Source organism: Esox lucius, chromosome 20 (genome assembly GCF_011004845.1).
Source record: "Esox lucius isolate fEsoLuc1 chromosome 20, fEsoLuc1.pri, whole genome shotgun sequence".
Lineage (NCBI taxonomy): Eukaryota > Metazoa > Chordata > Actinopteri > Esociformes > Esocidae > Esox > Esox lucius.
The window spans coordinates 29442004-29466059 of NC_047588.1; the positions used below are offsets into that span (position 1 = coordinate 29442004).

The 24056-nt window shown below is 41.9% G+C and overlaps 2 protein-coding genes across 5 annotated transcripts in view; one reads left to right on the top strand and one right to left on the bottom strand.

Annotated features, from left to right (window-relative positions):
* Nucleotides 1-1027: 1027 nt before the first annotated feature.
* flad1 (flavin adenine dinucleotide synthetase 1) lies at nt 1028-8222 on the bottom strand. 2 transcript variants are annotated; one of them, XM_010894426.5, is made up of 10 exons: nt 7907-8222; nt 6780-6990; nt 4636-5013; nt 3983-4096; nt 3534-3801; nt 2907-3054; nt 2703-2801; nt 2200-2389; nt 1824-1897; nt 1028-1729 (listed from the first exon to the last, which is right to left on the bottom strand). In XM_010894426.5, the coding sequence occupies exons 2-10, from the start codon at nt 6951-6953 to the stop codon at nt 1594-1596; spliced, it is 1581 nt and encodes a 526-aa protein (XP_010892728.1). In that variant the 5' UTR covers nt 6954-6990; nt 7907-8222; the 3' UTR covers nt 1028-1593. The 2 variants fall into 2 exon arrangements, with proteins under 2 accessions (XP_010892728.1, XP_010892729.1); XM_010894427.5 differs by lacking the exon at nt 7907-8222 and adding an exon at nt 7661-7872.
* Nucleotides 8223-9572: 1350 nt separating this feature from the next.
* The window catches only part of shc1 (SHC (Src homology 2 domain containing) transforming protein 1), a 31172-nt gene continuing 16688 nt past the window's right edge, over nt 9573-24056 (top strand). For 2 of the 3 annotated variants that reach the window (XM_010894428.5, XM_010894430.5), the window contains exon 1: nt 9576-9803. The gene's annotated coding sequence lies outside the window, so the exon portion shown is untranslated. Of the gene's footprint in view, nt 9804-24056 lie in introns of all 3 variants that reach the window. The other variant, XM_020041095.3, reaches the window with a different exon arrangement.

Consider the following 24056-nt stretch of genomic DNA (forward strand, 5'->3'; position numbering starts at 1 on the left):
ATCAGGTATTTTATAGTCCAGGGTTCAACCCAGTCTCCAAACAGTGGGGCTCCATTGTAGTTACGTTTTCTAACAGGCCAATGATTCTAAGCACATATTAAAACACATTGATGTCTTTTTCAAGCTTTAAATGAATTGTTTTTCTGTCAGATTACATTATACAAGGCATAGAGATTTACCAGATGGTACCCAGCTTAACATATTCAACACCTGATAGTGGGAGAGTTGATGATGTGAAGGCCCTGCCCCCAGCAGCCTCTGGGGGGGATACATGGTTGGTATATATCACCAGGGCAGGACAGCAGCAAGAACAAAAACAGCAGTTGATTCCAACAATTAACGGAGTTGAGCTTCAAAATCAATTGCATTACTGTAAAGATACCGTCCAATCAGATATGAACACCACACAGGACGTAAAAGCAGCATCATCTCTAATCACAGCGGTAGTACAGTTCAAACGAGGCTGGCCCTTCTGCATCACGGATAAATTATGACTCATACATACAAATGATGAATTATGATACACAGTGATTTGTAGATTCGCCAGTTGGTAGCTGTCTGCATTTTCAGCTAACAATGTGGAACAAGCCCACAAACTGTGTAATGTCTGCATTAATGTGTGTGTGTGTGAGTTTAGTTAAAAGATGTGTGATTAATTAGGGCTGGTTGGAGCTCTGTTCAGACAGACTCAGAGGGGAAGCCAGTCCTGCTGGTGAGACTCAAACACATTCAAAACAATTCCCCTTTTCTCCCTCCCTCCTCAGAAACTCCTACACTAGAAATACATCACATCACAGAGCTTGTAATATATATACTGTATTACATATACAATAATATAACTATAAAGAAATACTCTCCTGGCCTTTCTTAACAGCTACAGACAAAGTGTCTTGCCAATAATTGTCCAAGTAAACTTGTGACAGATTGCTGTTTTATTGCAAACCATGTAAATCAAAAATAATTATTTTCTAAGCCACACACACACACACACACACACACACACACACACACACACACACACACACACACACACACACACACACACACACACACACACACACACACACACACACACACACACACACACACACACACTCCTTCAACCTTCCCATGCGGGTAAGTCTCTTGTTCTTTGTTTCTTAACATCTAATGTTTCTTCACATCGGCCTCATATTTCTCTTCAATCTCTTCACTCCGGCCTTCATCCCCTTCTGTCCTATGATGGAGTTGCCTTTAGACACTCACAGTTCTGTCTAATGCAGTGTTTCTCCACCCTGCTCCTGGAGGCACCACGCCCTGCATGTTTTAGATTTCTCCCTGATCTGTCACACCTGATTCAAATGATCAGCTCATTATCATGTCCTGGGTGAGCTACATCAGGTGTGTGAGGGCAGGAAGAGATCTAAAACATGGAGGGCAGGGGTGTCTCCAGGAGGAGGGTTGAGAAACATTGGTCTAATGGTTCAGGGTGGGATTAAAGGAGGTCATGCTGATCCTAGACCTGTGCCTATAGACAGCTCTTACATAGTACCCTAATCAGACGGGGCGGGTAAAAGGTCAGGATATGATGCCATAAACAGGAAAGTGACATCCTCATTCACGTGAGTTGCGCTCCATTTCCTCATTCTCCAGACAGTAGGCGGGTCTATAGCGGGTCACACCCCTATCATCCACAATTTGGAGGGCGGGGTTTCGGCAAGTGTTGTCCATGCTGCCCAATGAGGTATAACTAACAGGAGATAAAATAAAACCCCACTTAGAGACCAGGACAGTGACAGAGGAAAAAGAGAAGACACTTGATTAGGAGGTGTGTTGTGTCTTACCCTTTATCATAGAGAATGCAGTACGGCACATACAGAGTCCTCAGGAATGACCAGATATCATGATACGTCCAGTCCTGACAGGAAGACAAAGGAGAGGTTGTTTCTCTCAGTCACCTACCCAGACACACACACACGTTTGTATGGCTATCCTCATGGGGATCAGAAAATAGAAATTGCGTGCTCCCCTGCCCTAATCTTAACCCTAAACTAAAGAAACCCCAATTCTAACAATAAAATGATTTATAAATTTGACCCTAAACCTAAACCCTGAGCCGGAAATTGACATCTGGTCCCCATGAGTATAGTTAGACCTAAAACACACACACACACACACACACACACACATACAGAACACTGAAAGCATTCCGTCTCTCACCAGCAGGGGGTTAACCCTCATGTATTCAGGCCATCCAGGGTCAGTGAGACACATAGGCGTGAGTGTGTGAGAGTAGGGGTCACTCCTTCTGGTGCCCATACACACAGCTTTCAGCTCCGGCCTCCTCTCCTGCACCTCGCTTAATGCTTGTCGAATGCTGCCCTCCACTGAGAAAATCTCCAGGTCATACCTGCACAGGATGGAGCACGGATGAAAAAGTCAGCCAAAGTCTTGAATACAGTAATGCATTTTGTTTGTCAGAGCTTCTGTAAAATGTTACCAAAGTTGCCAAAAGTGGATACAGATATTCATACTATTAACAATTTAAAAAAACAAAGTGAATGCTTGCCAAGGTTAAGGTTAGGTTTGGAATAAGTGTTTTGGAATAGGATGAGGTGTAAGGTTAAGAAGATAGTTAATTGAACAGTTATTGATAGTCTGTAGGTAGTCTGAAAAAACATCTACAGACTGACTTTCTTGATAAAGTGTTAGTGATATCTTACCTCTTTATTGTGTCCTGGAGGAACCTCTCCATTTCTGGGAAAGGAGAGACGATGCGAATGTACAAAGCCTTTACCTTGTCTTTACCCTCTGGATACCGCCTGGGGGTGGAGGTTAACACAAAACACATTAAATCACATCCTCATTGTCTCTCACTCTGCGGAGGACGAAGAACCACCTCCTCCCACCCTCTCTCGGCCTCTCACCGTTTCAGAGCAGCGTAGTACAGATGTAGCAGTGCAGTGCAGTCTTTGCCTCCGTTGAAGCCAACACAAATCTCCCTGGCCGAATACTGATCCAGACCAGTCTCTATCGTCTTCAGTGCATTTGCCACTTTATCACCCAGCGGCGTCCCTGTGGGAGAGTTCAACCAAACAGATGGGTTCATGGGAAGTCTGTCATTTTTTGTTGTTTACCGTGCCTCCTCTCTCTACTCCCTCCCCACCAGCCCTCTACTCGCTCCCCACCAGCCCTCTACTCGCTCCCCACCAGCCCTCTACTCGCTCCCCACCAGCCCTCTACACGCTCCCCACCAGCCCTCTACACGCTCCCCACCAGCCCTCTACACGCTCCCCACCAGCCCTCTACACGCTCCCCACCAGCCCTCTACTCGCTCCCCACCAGCCCTCTACTCGCTCCCCACCAGCCCTCTACACGCTCCCCACCAGCCCTCTACACGCTCCCCACCAGCCCTCTACACGCTCCCCACCAGCCCTCTACACGCTCCCCACCAGCCCTCTACTCGCTCCCCACCAGCCCTCTACTCGCTCCCCACCAGCCCTCTACTCGCTCCCCACCAGCCTGCTCTACTTCCTCCATCTCCTCCCTCTTACCACTGTTGGCCAGTGTGTAAACCTCCTCAGTAGCGATGGACACAGGGTCAGTGATGAGGGGAACCACACTTCCTTTGGGTAACACCTCCAGGAGCTGAGCCCGGGCCTTCTCCACCTCCTCAGAACTGTCCGAGTCCAGCACCAGGCGGACGCGGTGGTAGTTACTGAGCCAGTCAGGGTAGGAGCCTAGAGACACCCTCCGACCCCAGCCCGCCTGCAGACGTGTCAACACTGGGGCAATCAATGCCTCGTCTGCGTCCACAAAGACCTACAACGCCGTTCCAACAGACATCCACGTCATTGACCATGTAGCAGTGGTTGCCTAAGCAGGTCCTAAGACTCTGGTTCCTGCCCAGCTGTTACATACCTCATTCAGCTTGCTGAATGTGCTAGTCATGGGATGTAAGAACAGCTTGCATGGTGTGTGCACAGGTCATGGGACTAGTCACCTCACGTGAGTGGAAGGTGGTCCCTGAGCCAGCGAACAGGTGCTCCAGGCTGTTGAAGGCCCTCTCCAACAGAGACGGGATCCCAGGGAAGATATAGACATTACGCACACTCACCTGGTAAGGAAACGGAGACAGGACTGTCAGAACCAGGACAGGAACCAGCATGTCAAACATCTCCAGATTGAAAACTAGAAGACAAATGGAATTGAATAATTGGAGGTCCAGAAATATTATTTCCTGGTGATCTACATAACAGAGGTGTTATACAGCTGCATTTAGATCTTTAGCTTTTCTATTTGCATTCATCATGATGATAATAATAACACTAACGGTTGAGTACACCCAGGGTAGCTCCCATGTAAGAAGTGAAACCAATACAACATGGTGCTCAGCATCCTCTACCCAAACACCCAGTTTCATAATATAAACTGTGGTTTGAGCCCTAATTCCTGATTGGGACACTAAACTACGGGCGTGACATCAAATGTTTTTAAAGATTTTATTCATTTTAATTTCTGTATTAGCAATATAGCAAACAGAGGGTTTGAGGCACCCGGCTATAATACCACGGCCTGCTGTGGCATGTATAACAGCTTCTCAGGCCTTTCTGACTGTATACATTATCATACTATCAGGTGTGTATAGCCACTGACCAGTGGGTAGCGAAGTGGATGTCCAGTCTGAGGGTCAATCCCGTAGTTGAGTTTGGCTGAGCGGGGAACCATGGCTAGCTTCATGGCTGCACTCTCCTTATCCACCATGCCAAAGAACTCCTCCACCAACTGCGTGAGCTCAGGGTGGGCATGCAGCTCCTCCTCGAAGGCCATAGCAACGCTCTCAAAGGTGACGTCGTCGTGCGTCGGGCCTATCCCCCCCGAGGTCAGCAGGTGTGTGAACCGGGGGGCCAAGAGGGCCACCTCCTTAGCGATGACCTCCTGCTGGTCAGGGATGACCGTGATGCGCTGGACACACACTCCCAGCTTCCTTAATGCTCGCGACAGGAAGAGACTGTTTGTGTCCACCGTGTGACCCTGAGAGAGACAGGGAAAAACCAAGAAAGAGACCTTTAATACTTAAGAAATCCTAATAGACGACCCCAATAGAACAGGCATGGTTTGTAAAAAATAAAAACTACAAAAACAGCATACACCATTAGAGTATGACGATCTTTGTGATCAATATTTGTGGATCAAAAACATTCTTGGGAAAACCATCATGGTAACCATCATTTGCTATTATATTTCAAATAAGGTAAATATTTTAATTACCAGCCAGAACCTACACTGGATTTAAAGAGGTTAGTTCATTAACAACACAACTCCATTTGCAGAGACTTACATGTTATTCTCTCAAGTGATTGCCAGACAATACTACGTATAAGCCTGCTTTAATTTGTTCGGCTCAATTTATTTCTGCCAAAGTGCCTGCAGCCAGGCAGCTTACTGTCATTTGACAGGTAAAGTAGTGGTTTATCATTCATACAAATAGAATTACAGAATACATTTGTTTGTAGCAGGGCCATGTAGTGTCCTGCATGCAGATATAAGAGTAAAACTTAACTATTTTTCATAGTGGTTTGAGAAAGAAAAACAAATAACAAACATGCTTAGGCTAAATACAAAAAATTGATAAACAGAAGGGTTTCATATACACAGACACAGCAAAAGTTAAATGGCTGATCCATTAAACTTACAAGGCTGAAATTGCTTTATGCAGGTTTGCCTTGCATATTGCTGCCCTGTGCAACTATAAGCCTAATTACAAATTAATACCAGTAGTTAATTTCCAGTTAATCTTCATGAATTATTGATCCCATGGGAAAAAAACTAATGCAAACAGGTTCCTGCCTTGTTCATACAGAACCTAAAGCAGCAATTCAATTTTTGCATGAGGTGCTCAGGGACATTCAAGTGACAAATCATGAGGCAAAATGAATAGGGGTGAATGCACTTTGCTCATTTTTTAACACTTTGGGTCAACATTCATTCAACTCAAGAACTATTAGCACCCTTCATGAAACTGAGCAAAAAGTTATGAAAAAATAAACAACATATACAATGAGGCATATTTTGAGCTCAAGCATAATATGACTGTATATGAGCTGTATACTTTTATTTCAACACAATCATTTCGCAAACAGAAAACAGTTTATTGAATACCATTATTTTTTGTGCAAAACATAGGTTTAAATAAAGTATAGACACCCCTACAATCAATATTTCTTGAAGCCTCCCCAGAAGTAGATAACAGCACTGAGTCTTTTCCTGTAATGTCTCACTTCAGTGAACACTTTTGGAGGGATCTTGGAACACTCCTCCATGCAGCACATTTCAAGATTTAGGCCTATTTGCTGCTGTCATTCTAGATCATTACAAGAAGAATCCTCTGACGTTTTTGGTTAAAAAAAGATGGGAAACATTCCAACTCAATCTTTTACATGTTTTGTGTCAGATCTGCTTCAATTTAAAATCCGATTGGATATTGTGAAAAAAAAAAAAAACTGAATCCTGATTAAATCAGGTAAGAATTAGTGGAGATATACTAAATGAGCAGCACTGAGCTAGGCTATGATATCAAGCCCTGTTAGTAGAGTAGCTAAAACTGGTAAGCTATGTATTCTTGAAATGCCATCTTAACTTCAAATGTGCCATCTAGTCTGTATATAGGAATGAATTGTGTCACGTGACAGATGGCATTGTCAGTCTATTTGACACACTTTTTCATTAAGGACTAGGCTGGCGGTCTGTGGTGGTTTTCAAAAGAAACATTCAACACTAAGCCCCACCTCCAGTCTCACCTTGAGTATCTCGTCTCCGATGATGAGGATGGCTGCTGTGACAGCACCTCCCTTTTCTTGACAGGAAGTATGACAGCTCTGGTGGTTCTGGGCCATGGTTGCCGTGGTGACCTGGGCAGCCACTCTCCTAAGGCGCACCGCCGCTCTACTCAGTCTGGGCAGGGGCTGGAGCATCCAGACTTGAGACAGAAACAGACGGTAGGAGAAACACCTGGAAGAAGGGAGAGACAGATGTGGGAGGAGGAGGAGTTGGGGAAAGGCATTCAAGGATGAGTGATAGGGAGGATAAAGTGAGGATGGGTACTGAGCAGACCAGTAGATACTAGATCCAATAAAATCAACATGTAGTCATTGGGCACTGGGTTGAGTGGTATATCACTAATCCAGGAGTATTTATTCTGCAGAACTTTAATAGCCTGAGCGTTTTTTGGCGGCTTGTGGGCAGTGACCCTTATTAATACGTAGAAGGATGTGGAAGATGAAGAATTGAAGGAGCAGGAAGAAGGGTAAACTGGCTACTATTACTTAAGGGTCCTGGGAATAATACACTCTCAGACAATGCATTGTCGAAAAATCTCATCTTCAGCCACGAGCCCATGCTGAAGTAGATCAGAAAACCACGCAGACATTGACATCCGTTTTGCGTTCGATTCGAAGTGGGTGGTAAAATCAAACAATTGGACTCAACACGTTCTTGAACCTTGGTTACTGCTTGGCGATGCAAAGGACACCCATTTCCAGGCAACAGACTCGTATATCAATAAACAGCACTGTCTACCGGAGGCCGTTCACGTGCTAAAAACATTTGAAGTAACGTTTAGTGGAATTAGTTATTGGGCAAATGCTAAACAACTTAAGCCCAGAATCTACAATATGCATACCGTGTACAATTCTGGGTCTAGCTGTGTTAGCTTTAATAACTACCTAGCATAGCTAGCTAGTACTAGTTTTCCTTGCGCAGTGAGCACACTACTAGCTGTCTTTAATGAAAGGTATAGCTATGTAGCTGTTATAGTTAACTACATGTTCAAAACTGCAATAATGTTTTGCCAAGACTATATTTTCTTTTAGTCGTATAACAATATATAGTAGGTAACAATAATGTGTTTGGTAAGACAAGCTCTTACCCAAGAGTTGCGTAAGTTCTTTTATGAATCAGCCGAGGAACTGCTGGGTGGGTTTAGCGAACCAATCAGAAAAAAGTAAGTGCTTCGTCTGAATCCATAGAGCCAATCAGCTATGAAAAGAAATAAAAGTCGTTTGTGAAGGCGGAACTACATTTGAGTAGCTCTGTGGGACCCAATCAAGTCATATTATCAACAAGCAATATTAGAAAAGGGGGATATTAATCTAATTAAAGACTGGATATCGGAATGTATTTGGTGAATAAATAGAAAAACGCAAAATGCTTATGCCCAGCAAGCTGTCGACCAATCGCATTCAGCTTGCAACGCTGCATCACGCGGTTGTCTCGAAAGTGAAAAGCAGCTCCTCCCCTGAAAAGACGGAGTTAAGAATTTGTCAATTTTCTTCAAAACCACTAATTGTCACGAACAAAAAAAACTAAACGGTATTACAAAGAACAATGCTGCATGTCTCAGTTCTCGGAAATATTCATAATGCAGTGTGCTTTTATTCATGTAATTCGTACTAATGTTTTTTAAATATGTATTTTCGTTAGCCGATTCGAATTCCGTTGTTGGAATCCAGAGCTACCTATTATGCACCGTCCATTGTTCCAATCTTCCTGAAATATCTCTGGTTGCACTAGTCACCCCCAGACTACAGCATTATTTTATGGTTATATCGTTTATTATTAGAATCAGGCAAAAATATTTGAATGGTAAGCATATCTGCCACAGAGTTTGCAATGTTATCACTGATTAGTGATACGTTTGTGATAAGCTATATAAGAAAGAAAATAGAGGGTTGGTCACACAAATTCCTTGCTCCACCCAAAACTACACAATCGTCCCTAAACTCTGTCAAAACTACAAAACGTTGATAAATTGTAAATTTCCCCTGTCTGTAAATAAATAGAAACAGCTATGAAAATTGTTTAGTTTTCGTGTATAAATTACCATTGATCTTTGGGTAGGGGTTAGATTTGAGGATAAGGTTACAATTGGTATAAAAATAATTTTTGTTGGGGAATGTATTTTGATGCCCCCAATTTTTACAGAAAAGTACAAAAGCGTGTGTGTGTATGGTATCTACCAGCAGAGGACTCCACTATACCAGTGAACATTATTCACTATGTATTTATTGATGTGACAAATGGAAATTATTTTTATTTATCTAAGTATAGGTTATTTGTAATGTTTGCATGTTAAATAAAGGTATAATGAAATGTAAGAAACATCTGAGCAGAGATAAATGTAGTAGAATAAAAGATGACTGGTAAATGGAACAGAATATGAAATGTAAAATAATTTTCTTCTCAGTGATCTAATCACAAACATTAATGTTCCTGTTTCCAAATGTTGTAGACTATTTTGTTTATGCATTAATGCTGAAATTATTAAATACATTTTCAGGTAAATACAGAACTAATTATTATGATATGCAGTTCTGTAATTGGGTTGTAGTCTATAACATGGACATTCAGCATATTGGACTAACAGTAATGTGTGATTCGACAAATATTTGTGTATGTTGTTTAATTTTTGTCTGTATAACGTGGGAAGTTGTTTTTTTGGCCATTCCTGGCTGTCAAGGCCACGCAACCGCAGGCCAGGTGCAGAAAACCATACGGAGCGGATCTAGCTGCCAAACCAGATGACGTTGCCATTTGTTCGCGGAAGTGCTTTTTTGTGTTGGTGGGTAGGGGGGCGGCGGGGGTAGGAAAGGAAGGGAAAGGAGAGAAGAAAAGTTTCAACGCTCTTTCTTATTAAGTTCATATGCATAGGCGACTCAACGACGGTTTCAATATTCGCTTTCAAACACTTAGCTGGTTATTTAGTTGAACGTACGGGTTTACAACAGCGAGGAGAGAAATAAAGCCAGGGGACAAGAAGAGAGCTGGTAAGTTCTTCTGACCGAAGTTCCTACACTTATGTGGACATGGGTTTGGGCTGGAATTTCAGCTGCGCGTTGAAACGTGCTAGAGTCGTGACAATCGAATCCGAAAGTTATTTAGATTAACTTTTTGACGGATATTAATAGCCTACTATTCTTTGCTGAGGGATGCACTTGTAGACTTAACGATTACTATACACCTATTACTAGAAGGCTGTTATAAGCTTATTACATTTTCTTGTGGCTTCGATGTTAGCAAATCAACGTTTTGTTGAAAAAAAAAGATCTCGTTGGGAACGACTGCTGAGTTCAGTGTCCATCAAAGTTACAATATCTATCGAGTTTCTGTACCAGTGTAAAATTTGGATTTTAGTGACACAGAGTAATAGGCCTCACAAGAAAAATGTTTGTCCTTTTAAACGGACATCACACACCTCGTTTTGTTTGGGTGTTTACAAAATCAAAGTAATGGTTTGCTTAGCAGCATATATAGGATTCTAGAAATGCTTGTTGTATCAGTTCTGTAGGCCTGGGTAACCGCAGACCACAGCACCAAGTTGTCCAGATCTTGTTTGAACTCGCCGGTAAAGGATGTAGCGGCGTAACATCGGAACACAATTGTTTGTACTGACTTGCTGTTGCTGTTTTCTGCCTACTTCTTTATTCCATTGTAACTACATATGAATTATGTTTGTTTGTTTGACACGTGGATCAGTAACGGCCCAGCTTTCCACTTCTGTAAATGCCCAACTCCACACGCATACCAAGGCAAAGGCTACCATTCTTATCATGTAACAACATGTTAATGTTCTATTACTAAATTATTTCCAGTGTTACCACACAGGTTTAGAGAAACTGAATCTAAAGTGTTAGCCAACCCACTTGCCAGTATTTCTGTAAATGCTCTTGGTCTTTACCTGAGACCTGTGGGAGTTAGAAGACACATTTGTATAATGATCTATGTTTATCTGACTGTAATCTGTTTTCAAGGTGACATTCATATGGAAGTTAATTCATATTGAAATCTAGGTGATTCATTGTTTGGGAAATTCAGACAACAGTAATCTAAAGTATCTGTTGCCAACGCTGACTGAAAAGAGTGTGTGGCTATGTGCCATACAGAACATTAAACAGCAGTCTGGGCCCTTTATTAGCCCATGATTGAGGGGGTATTAGTTTGGCCATATCTGCGGCCAGATACATCAACTTACGGAGTTGTTATGATTACTCTCACCTCATTCTGGCTGCTGACTAACAACCCCTGGGAGGGAGCTGTGGTCTTAAGGTTTAGAGACATAACAAACAGACGGGCTCCTTATCACTGTTTCACACACTCCTCAAACTCACTGGCAATGGGATGTTTCCCTGGTGATGATGATGATGATCATCAGAGGAAGCCTTGACTGACAGCTGCTCAAGGGGGCTGGGAATAATACACTATCTGAGACACAGAAATGTCAGTGTCTGACACACACACATAAACACATGCACACACACACACACACACACACATAGTCAACTATTTTATATTAATCTATGTCAGTCAAAGACCGCCTGCCTGACAGAGCTGTACAATCCACCTCAGACCATCTCAATCAAACCTGGGTCTGCCCAGTCCAATGCAGACCCTATCAATCAAAGGCAGAACCAATCAGTCGTGTCTGTGATAAGCTTGACAGTGTGACGCCTTTGATAACTGCACTCTTTGATTTCTAAGACAGGTGTGTGTGTGTGTGTGTGTCTGTGTGAAAAGTAGTTTTGGCCCAGCTGAAGAAGTGTGCATGTTTGTGTGGGTTGTTGGAAAGCATTGATGTGGGTGTTTTCCCACTTATACCAAGTCCTAGTTGCAATTGCCATAGACAACCAAGCACTTCAGTTGTGATTTCCCATGCTATGTATAATCAATGAAATATATTGATTTCCATGTACAGAAACCTAGAATGAATACATTCTATGGAATACATACACCATTGGCATCCTTGTTTTTGAAAATAATCTTGGTGCACTTTCACATTGCACTGATAACAGCACTGAGCCTTTTCCTCTAATTTGATTGGAAGGGATCTTGCATTAATCCTTAAAACAAAACCCCAGACCTTTGGAGTACCCTTGAGTGCACTCCTCAATTCAAGTCCAGAGACTGAGATGGCCATGGGAAATTTAGATTTTTCTGGTGAATAAACAATTTCTTTAAGGGTTTTGATCTGTGCTAAGGGGTATTGTCTTTCAGAAAGATCCTCTTCCATTTCCTTTTCAATCTCCTGGCAAAGAAAACAGGTCTTTGGCTAAAATGTCCTGGTAATTCATGATTGCCATTAGATTCAACACGGCCCCTAGGAATACAAAAACCCTATAACATCAAAGATCCACCTCTGCATTTTAGTCAGAGGTGGGATTTTTTTAAATATTATATATTCTGCATATGCATCCATTTTTCAACACCAACTGTACAGTGTTCCTCTACTGGACAGGTTTGCCATTGTTCTGCTAGGCTTGATCGTCTGAATTGTTGCCCTGATAGTAGTAAGCAGGGTTTAGACCAATTCCATTTTAATTCCAGTCAATTCAGAAAGAACCCTGAAGTTTCCATTCTAAATTCAATCTATACTTTGCAATGAGATATTTTTTTGTTCAAATTTGAGTTCAAATTTGGTGTCATTGACTGATTGAAATGTAACTGACCTCAGTAGTAGCTAAGTGGTATACTTTTTTTGTGTGTGCATATTTTTCCCATAATCATTTCCTAAATTACTAAAGGTCAACAATGTTTTTTTCGCTTTTAATTTGTGAGTCCTTTGCCTGGATTTTATATTTGTGAGATAGGAAACCGTATAAGTCCACAGTGCAGTCCCTTTAGAATGAGACCTACTTAAAAGATGATGATGAGTCCTTAGAGATGATGTTGAGTAACATAGTTTTTTTGTATAATCTGTTGACTGCGTTTGACCCAACATAATAGCATGCACTCTTATACCGTGGTAACATAGGAAATGCGCTGCTTGGTGGGAGGGGGACTGTGGTCTGTGTGGAGAGAAGCAGCAACAGGACAGAGGTAGAGAGATGACGAATGGAGCAAAAGAAAATCTTGCACATTATAAGGACCCTTTGTGATATGAATATTGGGGATGACAATATGGCAGTTTTGATGTAAATTCGATGCAACCCTACCTTCGATTCCTTTCTGTGTCAGTTTGTGGGATTGATATGTAGCAGTCGGCCGAACACAAAAGCAGCTGGCAAGATCCTGCTCAGTGTCAGCTGTTGTGGGCAGTAGCAGCCTTTCTCTATGGAGAAGAGAGCCTTTGTTTCCATGGTTGGAAGACCATGCGTCTTTATGAGCTTTTGCTTAGGGTATGTGTGTCCTTCGTTATTACGCGTAACGTTGGACCCAATAGTTTTTTTTCTCATGTGTGTTTGGTGTTGTTACAACAGAGAAGAGCAAGTGAGGCCTAAATACCACTTCCTGCACTGTTGATCTGGTCTGCCTCCTACCCACATAATGGCTAGGTTCTACAGATCTTTGTACACTCACAAGCTACATTCAAAGTTAATCTTGCTTCTGTTGTCGGATAGAAATGCTGCACTATGCAATCCTTAGGTAGTATCACTAGACGTGGTTGATAGAAGGCAAGCGAAACAAAATTCCAGAGTTCAATACATTTCTGTTAGTGTGTAAAATGAGAGTTGTTTAGGGAATCGTTGTGCCATCTACGTTTGCCGTTAAACAAATTTAAAATGTAAATAAATATAGTTTTTACATCTGTTTGAAGCTGGTTGGCAAGTGAAAGTAGTAGCAGTGGATTGGAGAGTGGGATGCACAGGATTGGGAGTGGGGTACGATTAGTTTTATAACGGACATTCAGTGGAGAGTCGGTTTGTTCCTAATTCCTGGAATGCATGGCTTAGGTGCTACTGATGAGAGAAACCAAATACCCATTAATTGTCCTTTATAAAACGTACTTCACCTTGCTGAATTTGACAGAAACATGAATAATGTCAAGATGGTGTTAAGTTCAGAAGAAGTCAATGCAATTCCTGTCCAGTTAATGGAACTACATTAAAATAATAGAAATTAACGTTTAATGTTTTAGTTTTCAGAACTGTTAGATTCTGTACTTGCTGGTTTCCTGGATCAAATAATCTCTCTGTCCAATCCTGCTTTCTGCTATACCAAGTTTAGGGCAGGCGGTATATGTGTTGGGACCTTTAAATGGCAGGTTTGTGACTGCTGGCTGGTGAGGTCATGTATGGGTTAGGTTAAAAGGGGTCTGTTTCAGTCTTCCTGCTCTGACCCAGAGGCGGCAGTTTCCTGGTTCATCATTGTTTCCCGATAAAGGCACAATTCTGATCCAATCAGAGCAAGTCCACTTCACTCGCTCAGAATTGGGTGTGATCGACACAATTTCTTTCAAGCTAACACTTGATGGAAGTCTGTTAACTAGTTGAGAGGCGTAAAACAGACTTGATAACATCCTCTGAGCTTGTCATTGTCACTGAAGTACAGCTACCATGACCACGTCTTCTTGGTGAATTGTGGGCAGTTTCAGCTTGAGAGGTGTATAGCCATGTAAACTCGCTCTAAGCAAGTAAAGGCCAGGATGGAGGTCATAACAACATTAAAAACCCACCATCAACCAGAGTTGGAATACCCTTTTTAATATGGCATTAAATGCTATAGTCTTTGTAACAAGATCTGTAGTATATAATGCTCTACTCCTGTTTTGGGAGCTTGTTAACCCCATTCTGCTGGTCATCTTCATAAAGAAATATGTTAGAGGTGAAAATAAAGACACAATTTGCTTACTGTCTTAATGTACAAGTTGACTATAGGTGTTTACTTAAAAGTAGCTACAAATATTCTGGTTCATTATAGCAACTCCTCAAAAAGTTGTTTTGTACGGTATTGATGGTATTGAAACACTACCATATCTATTCCCAAATACCTTGATTTACCGTATACCAGCCAACCCTTGTGAAAATGGAGTCATCAGTCAGCCATAACAGTTTACCAGAATAAAGTGGCCCGGCTTCCAGTTTCTGCAGTCTTTGGGTTGTTGTCATGAATTGAATAAGTGAAGAGGAGGTCAATAAGTGAGTCAGTGTGTGTCTTGAACAGACTTGTCTTGTGTGTTGTTAAGTATTACTTTAAATGAGGCCCTGTTGTTTGGACTGTGTGTATGTGTGTGTTTACATATTCTGGGTTTGTCTCCAATTGGAAAGTTTTAGCCCAGTCTATAACAGGCAGGGGCAGGTGAAGGAGAGAAGGGAGTAGGCTCTTGGTTAGTTCTGTGCGTGTGTGTGTGTGTTTGTGATTGCTATAAACTGTCTGAATGGATGCAATAACGATAAATTGCACAATATATTTATAACATCAATGTCCATCACAGTTGTATTTGTCTCTCTAGTAAAAGTGACTTATTGTAATCAACCACAGCAGGACAATACCTGCACTGTCAAGGTGGGTGTGGTTGATGTTGATGAGGTCCAGTTAATTATCCCAGTTCTGCAGTGTGTGGGCATGCACACTAAAATAGCCAGCATAAAGGAGGAGGAGAGAGAGAGAAAAAATACATGGTTGTTAGCAAAACTTAAATGCTGCAAAGGCCTTGACTAAACACAAACTGGAGGAGATGGAAGGATGTCCCTTTTTAAATCCAGCATTTTTGTTACAGGCCCACAACATAGTTATTCTAGTCCAATTTGTATGCGTTTGTCTGATTTTAATAATGATAATGTGCAATGGGAGGATTAACAAACAAAAATCTGTCATTTGATTTTAATGTATTTTAATGTGTGACAGTGCCTTGAAAAAGTTTTTAAACCCATCACTTATTTTCTCATATTACTGAAATAATTTTTTTGTATATGTTTTAAAACCCTGAAACTCTTGATCAATTATTGTAAATGTGAAATTTGTTTTATTCTTGGAATGATGTTAAATTAAAATATTAATTAAAATATTCTACCCCTACAAATGAATCTTTTTAGAGACAATTTATACTGCAGTAACAGCTGTGTTAAGAAGGCCTATGTACAATCCTTGCACACTGTTGAAGTGATTTTTTCCCCCCAACAAAAAATCACAATAATTGATTTTCCGTTTCAGTGTATTAAAATGAATGATGAATCAGGACAACATGTAGATGTAACATTTGTAATTTAGTAATATCCCACTGTGCAAAATCTTTTAAATGTCTTGTGCTGGTAGGGATGAATTGATCGAGGGTCTGCATAGTTTTGCAAGGAGCTGAAAATGTGTAAATGTACCTGGAATGCATTTGGAAAATATTATTTGTTCAATGTTTTATATTTGTCATGTATTTTAGATTCATGTGGGAGATAGAGAGGAGGTGGAATAGATGGGCGAAGAGACAACGACCATCCTGGGAAATGCATGAGCAAACACCCAGGTTAAATATTTTACCCAGGGAGGGTTTAGATGGGGACCGTGTGTTCCATGTTTAACTTCCCTGATGCCAGAAATTCCACAAGAATAGTTAAACCAGGTACATTAGTCTTTTTCCTTCTCTTGGTCCCTAGAAGGAAAAAGGCTATTGTACAGGCTATGTGGCAATTTTGTGTGAGTGTGTGTGTACCTGTTTTACTATCATGGTAGGGACTACAAATTACTGCAAGGAAAATGTAATATTGTCGGGACATTTCACAAGTTCCTCTGTAGAAAAGGGCTATTTGCTGCTTAAGGGTTAGGTATAGTTTAAAAGTCAATAGTAGGATTTGGGTTGGGGATTTGGTAAACGGGTTAGTGATAATAGGTGCCCCACAAGGATAGTAAAATGTAAAGTTTGCATGTGTGTGTTATCAGTCAGCAATAAAAAACTGATTTCATCAGGAGTATGAGGTTAGGGTCAGAGTTTGGGAGGATAAAGGAAGTAACAGACAGAGAACTAGAGACTCAAGAGTGGGTGAGGGAAGAGAAAATAAATGACAGAAAGAGAATGTAAGTCAAAACAGAGACTAGGAGGTCGCAGAGAGAAGAGGAGAGAAGGAGGGAGAGGCGAGAGAATGATAGACTGAGGAAGGAAAGCAGAGAGGAAGGGAGAGTGGAGAGATAAAGAGGGGAAAACACAAACCTAAAATAGCTGTTTGTCTCACATATTGCTGTAGCTGAGTGTTAGCTGGTAGGCTGGTTAGCCCTGCCAATGACTGAATGCCTGGCTAATCTAATGTCCATATCACACTGGAATCACATCGATTTACCCCAAATTTAATAAGCAGACTATTTCTGGACCTGTCCAGTCATGTTCATCTTTATGTTTGGGTATGATTAATTGTCTGTGTGTTGAATGGAAAATTGTCCCATCTCAATTTATTTGAACCACACACACACACACACACACACACATACTCTCAAACACATCCCCTGTGAGTAGTTCCCTTTAATGTGGAAATGTGCCATAACATGCTCAGGTGTTTCAAACGCAAAAAAGGTCTGTAACTTTTCACTTGCCCACCTGGTCATGATGGTCACATGAGTTTCTCCACATCTGATCCCTGGACAAAAACATGCTGGGAGCCATGTGCTTGCAAGGGGAACGTTGAAGCAAAATCTAATTCGCTATATGTGTGTGTGTGTGTGTGTGTGTGTGTACAGTGTGCATATAATGTGCTGATGTGTGCTTTGGTGTTTTTAGTGTTACAGATGCACACAGGCAGTCAGTGTCGTACCATGGAATATGTGGTAAGAACCTCACTCACCTAGAGACACATGGGTTGCTCCTCCTTGCTGTTGCAATCTCCCAGCTGTGAAGTTAATTCCTTATTTGCCTATCTTGTCCTAGATCAAACATTGCTCCTGTGCCACACTGAACAATAAAATGCCATGTTCTTTACATGCAAATAGTTTGCATCACTACCTCAACCACAATAGAAGCCCAGTCAGGTTGAGGACTTCTGAGAGGAGCGGAGGGAGCAGCTCCACCACACTCACCAGAATGCCGAAAGTATGGTTCTGAAACCACTGGGAACTAGAAGAGCAAGGCTCTTCTCGTTGGAAATTGTAGAATGTTGCCAGAGTTTCAACTGGTAATTTTGATTTGGAGAACTACTTTTATTTCTTAGTTCCCAGTTTTGAACATAGACAGGAGACAAGAAGAAACGTGTGTTTGCAAGTTTGACCTACGTTTTGTCGCAGATGTTTGATTAATCACAGCATATATTTATCCAGTCATTTCAAATTATATTACAGAAAAGAAAATGACCTCATTACAACTCATTTTGGTAGGTAGGACTGGAAATTGGCATGAACCGCACAAAACTGTAGAATCACAATGCTATAATGATTAGGTATAATTTTTTTATACCGAAGTTCCCAAAGGATAAGTAATGCAATTTTCATAATTCTATATGTGTAGTGATTTAATAGTGTGGTTTATTTAAATTCGGTGCTCCTAACATTGCTTACATGTCTGCTGCAGGGGATTATTTTTTTGGATCAGTCATAGAAGTGTTGAAAAAAAATGAATTGCATATGAAAATAAAATTTAAAAAAAATTAAAAGTTACATACAGAAAACAGGGCATAATTTAACTGTCAAATATTAAACCGACCATATTCCCTTTTAGATCTTCAAACATTCACTCAGCCTCTGTGCTGCATAGGTTTTTGAGCCGTACTTTGTCGTATTTTAGGAGCTGTAAACAATGTGGTTTATATTGACAGTCAATGTTTGTACAAACCCGATTCCAAAAAAGTTGGGACACTGTACAATTGTGAATAAAAACAGAATGCAATGATGTGGAAGTTTCAAATTTCAATATTTTATTCAGAATACAACATAGATGACATAGATCATAGATCAAATGTTTAAACTGAGAAAATGTATCACTTTAAGGGAAAAATAAGTTGATTTTAAATTTCATGGCATCAACACATCTCAAAAAAAGTTGGGACAAGGCCATGTTTACCACTGTGTGGCATCCCCTCTTCTTTTTATAACAGACTGCAAACGTCTGGGGACTGAGGAGACACGTTGCTCAAGTTTATGAATAGGAATGTTGTCCCATTCTTGTCTAATACAGGCTTTTAGTTGCTCAACTGTCTTAGGTCTTCTTTGTCGCACCGTCCTCTTTATGATGCGCCAAATGTTTTCTATGGGTGAAAGATCTGGACTGCAGGCTGGCCATTTCAGTACCTGGATACTTCTTCTATTCAGCCATGACATTGTAATTGATGCAGTATGTGGTCTGGCATTGTCATGTTGGAAAATGCAAGGTCTTCCCTGAAAGAGACGACATCTGGATGGGAGCATATGTTGTTCTAGAACTTGGATATAACGGTCAGCATTGATGGTGCCTTTCCAGATGCGTAGGCTGCCCATGCCACACGCACTCATGCAACCCCATACCATCAGAGATGCAGGCTTCTGAACTGAGCGCTGATAACAACTTGGGTTGTCCTTGTCCTCTTTAGTCCGGATGACATGGCGTCCCAGTTTTCCAAAATGAACTTCAAATTTTGATTGGTCTGACCACAGAACACTTTTCCACTTTGCCACAGTCCATTTTAAATTATCCTTGGCCCAAAGAAAATGCCTGCGCTTCTGGATCCTGTTTAGATACGGCTTCTTTTTTGACCTATAGAGTTTTAGCCGGCTAAATCGGATGGCACGGTGGATTGTGTTCACCGACAATGTTTTCTGGAAGTATTCCTGAGCCCATGTTGTGATTTCCATTACAGTATCATTCCTGTATGTGATGCAGTGCCGTCTGAGGGCCCAAAGATCATGGGCATCCAGTATGGTTTTCCGGCCTTGACCCTTACGCACAGAGATTGTTCCAGATTCTCTGAATCTTTGGATGATATTATGCACTGTAGATGATACTCTTTGCAAACTCTTTGCAATTTTTCTCTGAGAAACTCCTTTCTGATATTGCTCCAATATTTTTCGCCGCAGCATTGGGGGAATTGGTGATCCTCTGCCCATCTTGACTTCTGAGAGACACCGCCACTCTGAGAGGCTCTTTTTATACCCAATCATGTTGCCAATTGACATAATAAGTTGCAAATTGGTCCACCCAGTTGTTCCTTATCTGTACATTTAACCTTTCCGGCCTCTTATTGCTACCTGTCCCAACTTTTTTGGAATGTGTAGCTCTCATGAAATCCCAAATGAGCCAATATTTATTACAAAATGTCTCACTTTCAACATTCAATATGTTATCTATATTCAATTGTGAATTAAATATAAGTTTATGAGATTTGTAAATTATTCCATTCCTTTTTTACTCCCAATTTGTACAGTGTCCCAAATTTTTTGGAATCGGGTTAGTACATGCTTTTAACTAAAATCAACCCAAAATCATTGAGAAGGTCTGGAGTGTGTGTTGACAGTTCGTTGAGATCAGTTGTATAAAGCCAAATGGTTCGTCCCGGCAAAGCACGTCAGCCTGCTCTTTGTTTCTATTTAGTTCAACTCGCCATAAATGCCCTGTCTGAACTGTGCGTCAGACATTTAGAGCTTTACTTTCTCAAAGTTCACTTTTAACAGTCAAGAAAGCGCAACCCATATGCCAATATAATGGCCGTTATGCTGGTGAAGGCCCTGGTGTGGGATGGGTAACACAAACAGTCACTGTGTACCTCTGTTATCCGGGGGGTGATGGCTGTCATTCCACAACACCGGTGCACCTTCAGAAATCACACTCTGGGCAACGCTTTGAAAGGCTGTAATGTTGGCCTGATTTTTCTGGTCCTCTTGCTGCTTCTGTTTTGGTTCTGTAGGACCCCTTTCTAGTGGTTCTAGTTCTTATTCGGTGGTTGAATCTGGGTTCTCAACAGTTGGTATCACATGGTATCGCTGATTATTTGATTTAAGAACATACAGCTCCGGAAAAAATTAAGAGACCACTGCACCTTTTTCTTTCCTTTCCAAAAAAGTCGAAAAGGAAGGTTTTGAGTGAGGAACAGAAAGGTTCAAATTAAGAGACCACTGCAAATTAAACGTTTCCGTTCCTCACTCAAAACTTTCCTTTACAACTTTTTTGGAAAGGAAAGAAAAAGGTGCAGTGGTCTCTTAATTTTTTCCGGGGCTGTATTTATGACTGCCACATAAAGTGTATTACTTCTGTCATTCTATTGTCCTGTTTGTGTGGGTGATTAGCCATTCACCCACAGTAACTGCTTGAGAGACTGACTGGCAGGCTGTCCGTATTTGGTCATATGCATCAAGGTTATTCACAATGCCCTCAAATCAGCCTGCATCTGAGCCTGTCCAGAGGGAGACAAAGAGGGAGGCGGGGTGCGTGAGGAAAGGAAGAGGAAAAGGCAGGAAGGAAAGAGACTCCTCTGCTCTCCCTCTTCCTCTGTGTGTCTCCCTCCCTCTCTCCTCCTTTCCCTCCCCCGGTTTGTTTCCCTTCCTCTCTGCCTCCCTCATCTCTTCCTCTGCTTCTCAGCTTACCAAAACGGAATGAGCGGGGAGGAGCGTCTGAGTAGAGCCCACATGGGCTGTTTCACTTCTATCTCTATCACTCCTTCCCCTCCTCCATCCATCCTGTTCTCCTTCCCCTAATGTGTGTGCATTAGTGTGTGTGTGTGTGTGTGTGTGTGTGTGTGTGTGTGTGTGTGTGTGTGTGTGTGTGTGTGTGTGTGTGTGTGTGTGTGTAAAAGAAAGAGAGAGTTACTCTCATACACCTGTCTGTTACTGTTAAACGATTTAGACTGCAAAGTTGTAAAGGGAGAGGTGGGGTGGGGTATGAGGGAGAGGGAAAGGGGGGTATGCCGGAGGAGAGGTATAGGGAGGTGAGAGAGGAGAGGTGGGGTATGGGGGAGGTGAGAGAGGGGAGGAGGGGTATTGGGAGAGAGGGGAGGAGGGGTATGGGGGAGGTGAGCGAGGTGGAAAAGCAGCAGCCGTACATGAAAAGGCAATACGGCAGACAGACAGACTGGGAGGATGGGCAGCGTGCTCGTCACTCAGGGAGGGAGGGAGGGAGGGCGTATAGGCATCACGCTGGTCTCTCACCCAGACAGAGCTGGAAGGTAAGCAAAGGGGGATGAGACCGACACGAGAGGAGTGGAGGAACACAATGAAGGAGTGGCGTTGTTCAGCCCTGCCGTAGTGCCGATTCACAGTCCGCTGAGAGAGGGTAGAGAGGAGGAGGTCTAACAGGAGAGATGGAGAGGATACGAGGTGCTAGCAGTGACTGTGTCATTTAAACGAACGGAAGACCGGATCAGAGGAGGAGCACACGTTTCAGGGAGTGGACAGAGAGAAAGAGAGGGAGAAAGAAGGACAGAAAGAAAGAGCGTTAGAGAGAAGACTGAGACGCAGCTGTTTAAACATTGATGTTTCCCGTGTGAATATGGAGGTCTATTACAACCTGGCTATGGATAATCACCTCTATGCTTTTTAACACACATTACGAACAACCGATAGATTTCTTTCTTTTTAATGTTGAAGGAAAAGAAGACTTCTCAAGGAATTCATTCAAACAAAATCAGAAAACCAAGAGTTTGATCATTTGTATTTTTATAATCTCACTGTTAAATGTAAAATCTACTGTGTGAGTTGAAATAGCTTGCTCTACATGCCTGACAGTTAGGACTGTCCAGGAAAACATTCTGGTTGTTTTAATGCAACTGACTTTCTTCTGTAGCTATAGACCTCAGTGAAGTTAGTTTATATAACAATGAATATCTTGTATGAAAGTGTATTACCTTTCAATACTATTGCTGTTGTGTTAGTCCATGTGCCATAGACGGTCTGTGAGACCAGCTGGGTTGGGATGTCAACATTGATTGGGTTTTATGGCTGGCGTGACGCAAGCCAAACTTTGATCATTTCCTGAGCGGTATTGATCCCACCAGGAGTCTCTGGCTGTCCGAGTGGCTGTAGTTCCTCCAGTTAGATGGAAAATACTTTAATGGACCCTGCTCTGCTCTGCCTAGCTGCTGCTGGGCTCTGATTGGTGGAAGCGGTCCGTTATCTCTTTGTCTGGAGATTTTTCTGCTGCTGTTGGGATTTCTCAATATAAATTCTAAGCAAGCTTCTCTGTTGCAATGTCTGTTGCCATAGCAACTTGCAGGCGCCGCACGCCACAACCAGAGACAGGTTCCAATGTGTGAAGTTCTAAAGACTCTTTTTACCAACACTGGTGCTGTTCCCTAAGTGTCAGCCTGTCTAGTTCTATGGCCTGGGTTGGTACTGACCAGAAGAGGTAGTCCAGATTCTAGACTGGAGAACCTCTGGCCTTATTTATGTACATAAAAATATGAGTGAAGGGTCTGTCAGTTTAGCATGAGCTATGTCCCTCAATTTCTTTCTCTCTCTTTAGCATGTTCTGTGCCATATTTGCCATATTTACAGGCAACTCCCATTGTGGCGTACCAAGCAGGCCAAACCAGTGTCAGAATTGACTGGATTATAATTTGTTATTTCCACTGATAATACATGTGAATTTGTCATTCATTATAGTCTGTTGGTGTGTTATGTTTGTTAGTGAAGTGGTGAGTTCCTTAATCGCTAAAGTGTATCTATTTTGTGTGTGTTTTATAGGTCAGGAAATCTCATCTAGAGTGTTATCTGCTGTGCACTTGTCTGACCTACACTGTGTTGTATTTAATGTGAACTAAAATCTGACCAGATAAGCGTTAAACATGCTTTAATGACACTATAGCTCTTAATTAGTGTTAACCCCTCTGGATGCTAACTCACAGGCTGACGCTTCTCATCACTGTTAGCAAGTGTTGCTAGCTTTTCGTGATTGAACGCATCTCTATACAATGATCTATGTTGACACGTTGGCCTTTCATGCCATGGGCTATATTCATAAATGTACTGCTGCGATTGCACTGCAAAACTAGGGCAAATAAACAATTCCTGCATAGACTATCGTTGAAAATGTGTTGTTATGCAAAGACAGTCATAGGATCTTAGAAATCCGGTAAAGCCTGTGTCAATAGCCTGACATGAGCTGTTTTAAGACATTTCATAACACTTAATAGGTTATCCCGTTCCATATGCAAAGTGCTGTGGTCTCTGAGGAAACCGGTGGAGGTGGCTAGCAAGCGCTGTGGCAAGCTCAGCAGGCAGACCCTGTGGTGCTAGATCGGTGTGGGTGACACTGTTCCTGTGTCTGTTGCTAGGCAGCCTAAAGCAAACAGCTAGCTCTTAGCCCTCAGTCTCTATGTCTTTGACTGTTGGAGCCTGGTGGTTTAAAGTCAACTTTCTCTTGTATTGTGTAATCATCATAACCGCTGCATATTTTGTCTTTTTCTAGGATACATTCTAGTGAATAAAACCTT

Excerpts from the sequence above, each read along its gene's own strand:
- flad1 (XM_010894426.5), bottom strand. The coding sequence starts at position 6,953 with ATGCTCCAGCCCCTGCCCAGACTGAGTAGAGCGGCGGTGCGCCTTAGG. Across the intron at positions 2,390-2,702 it reads CTCCAGGACACAATAAAGAG|GTATGACCTGGAGATTTTCT; the intron begins GTAAGATATCAC and ends CATCCTGTGCAG. Across the intron at positions 1,730-1,823 it reads TGCATTCTCTATGATAAAGG|TTATACCTCATTGGGCAGCA; the intron begins GTAAGACACAAC and ends ATCTCCTGTTAG.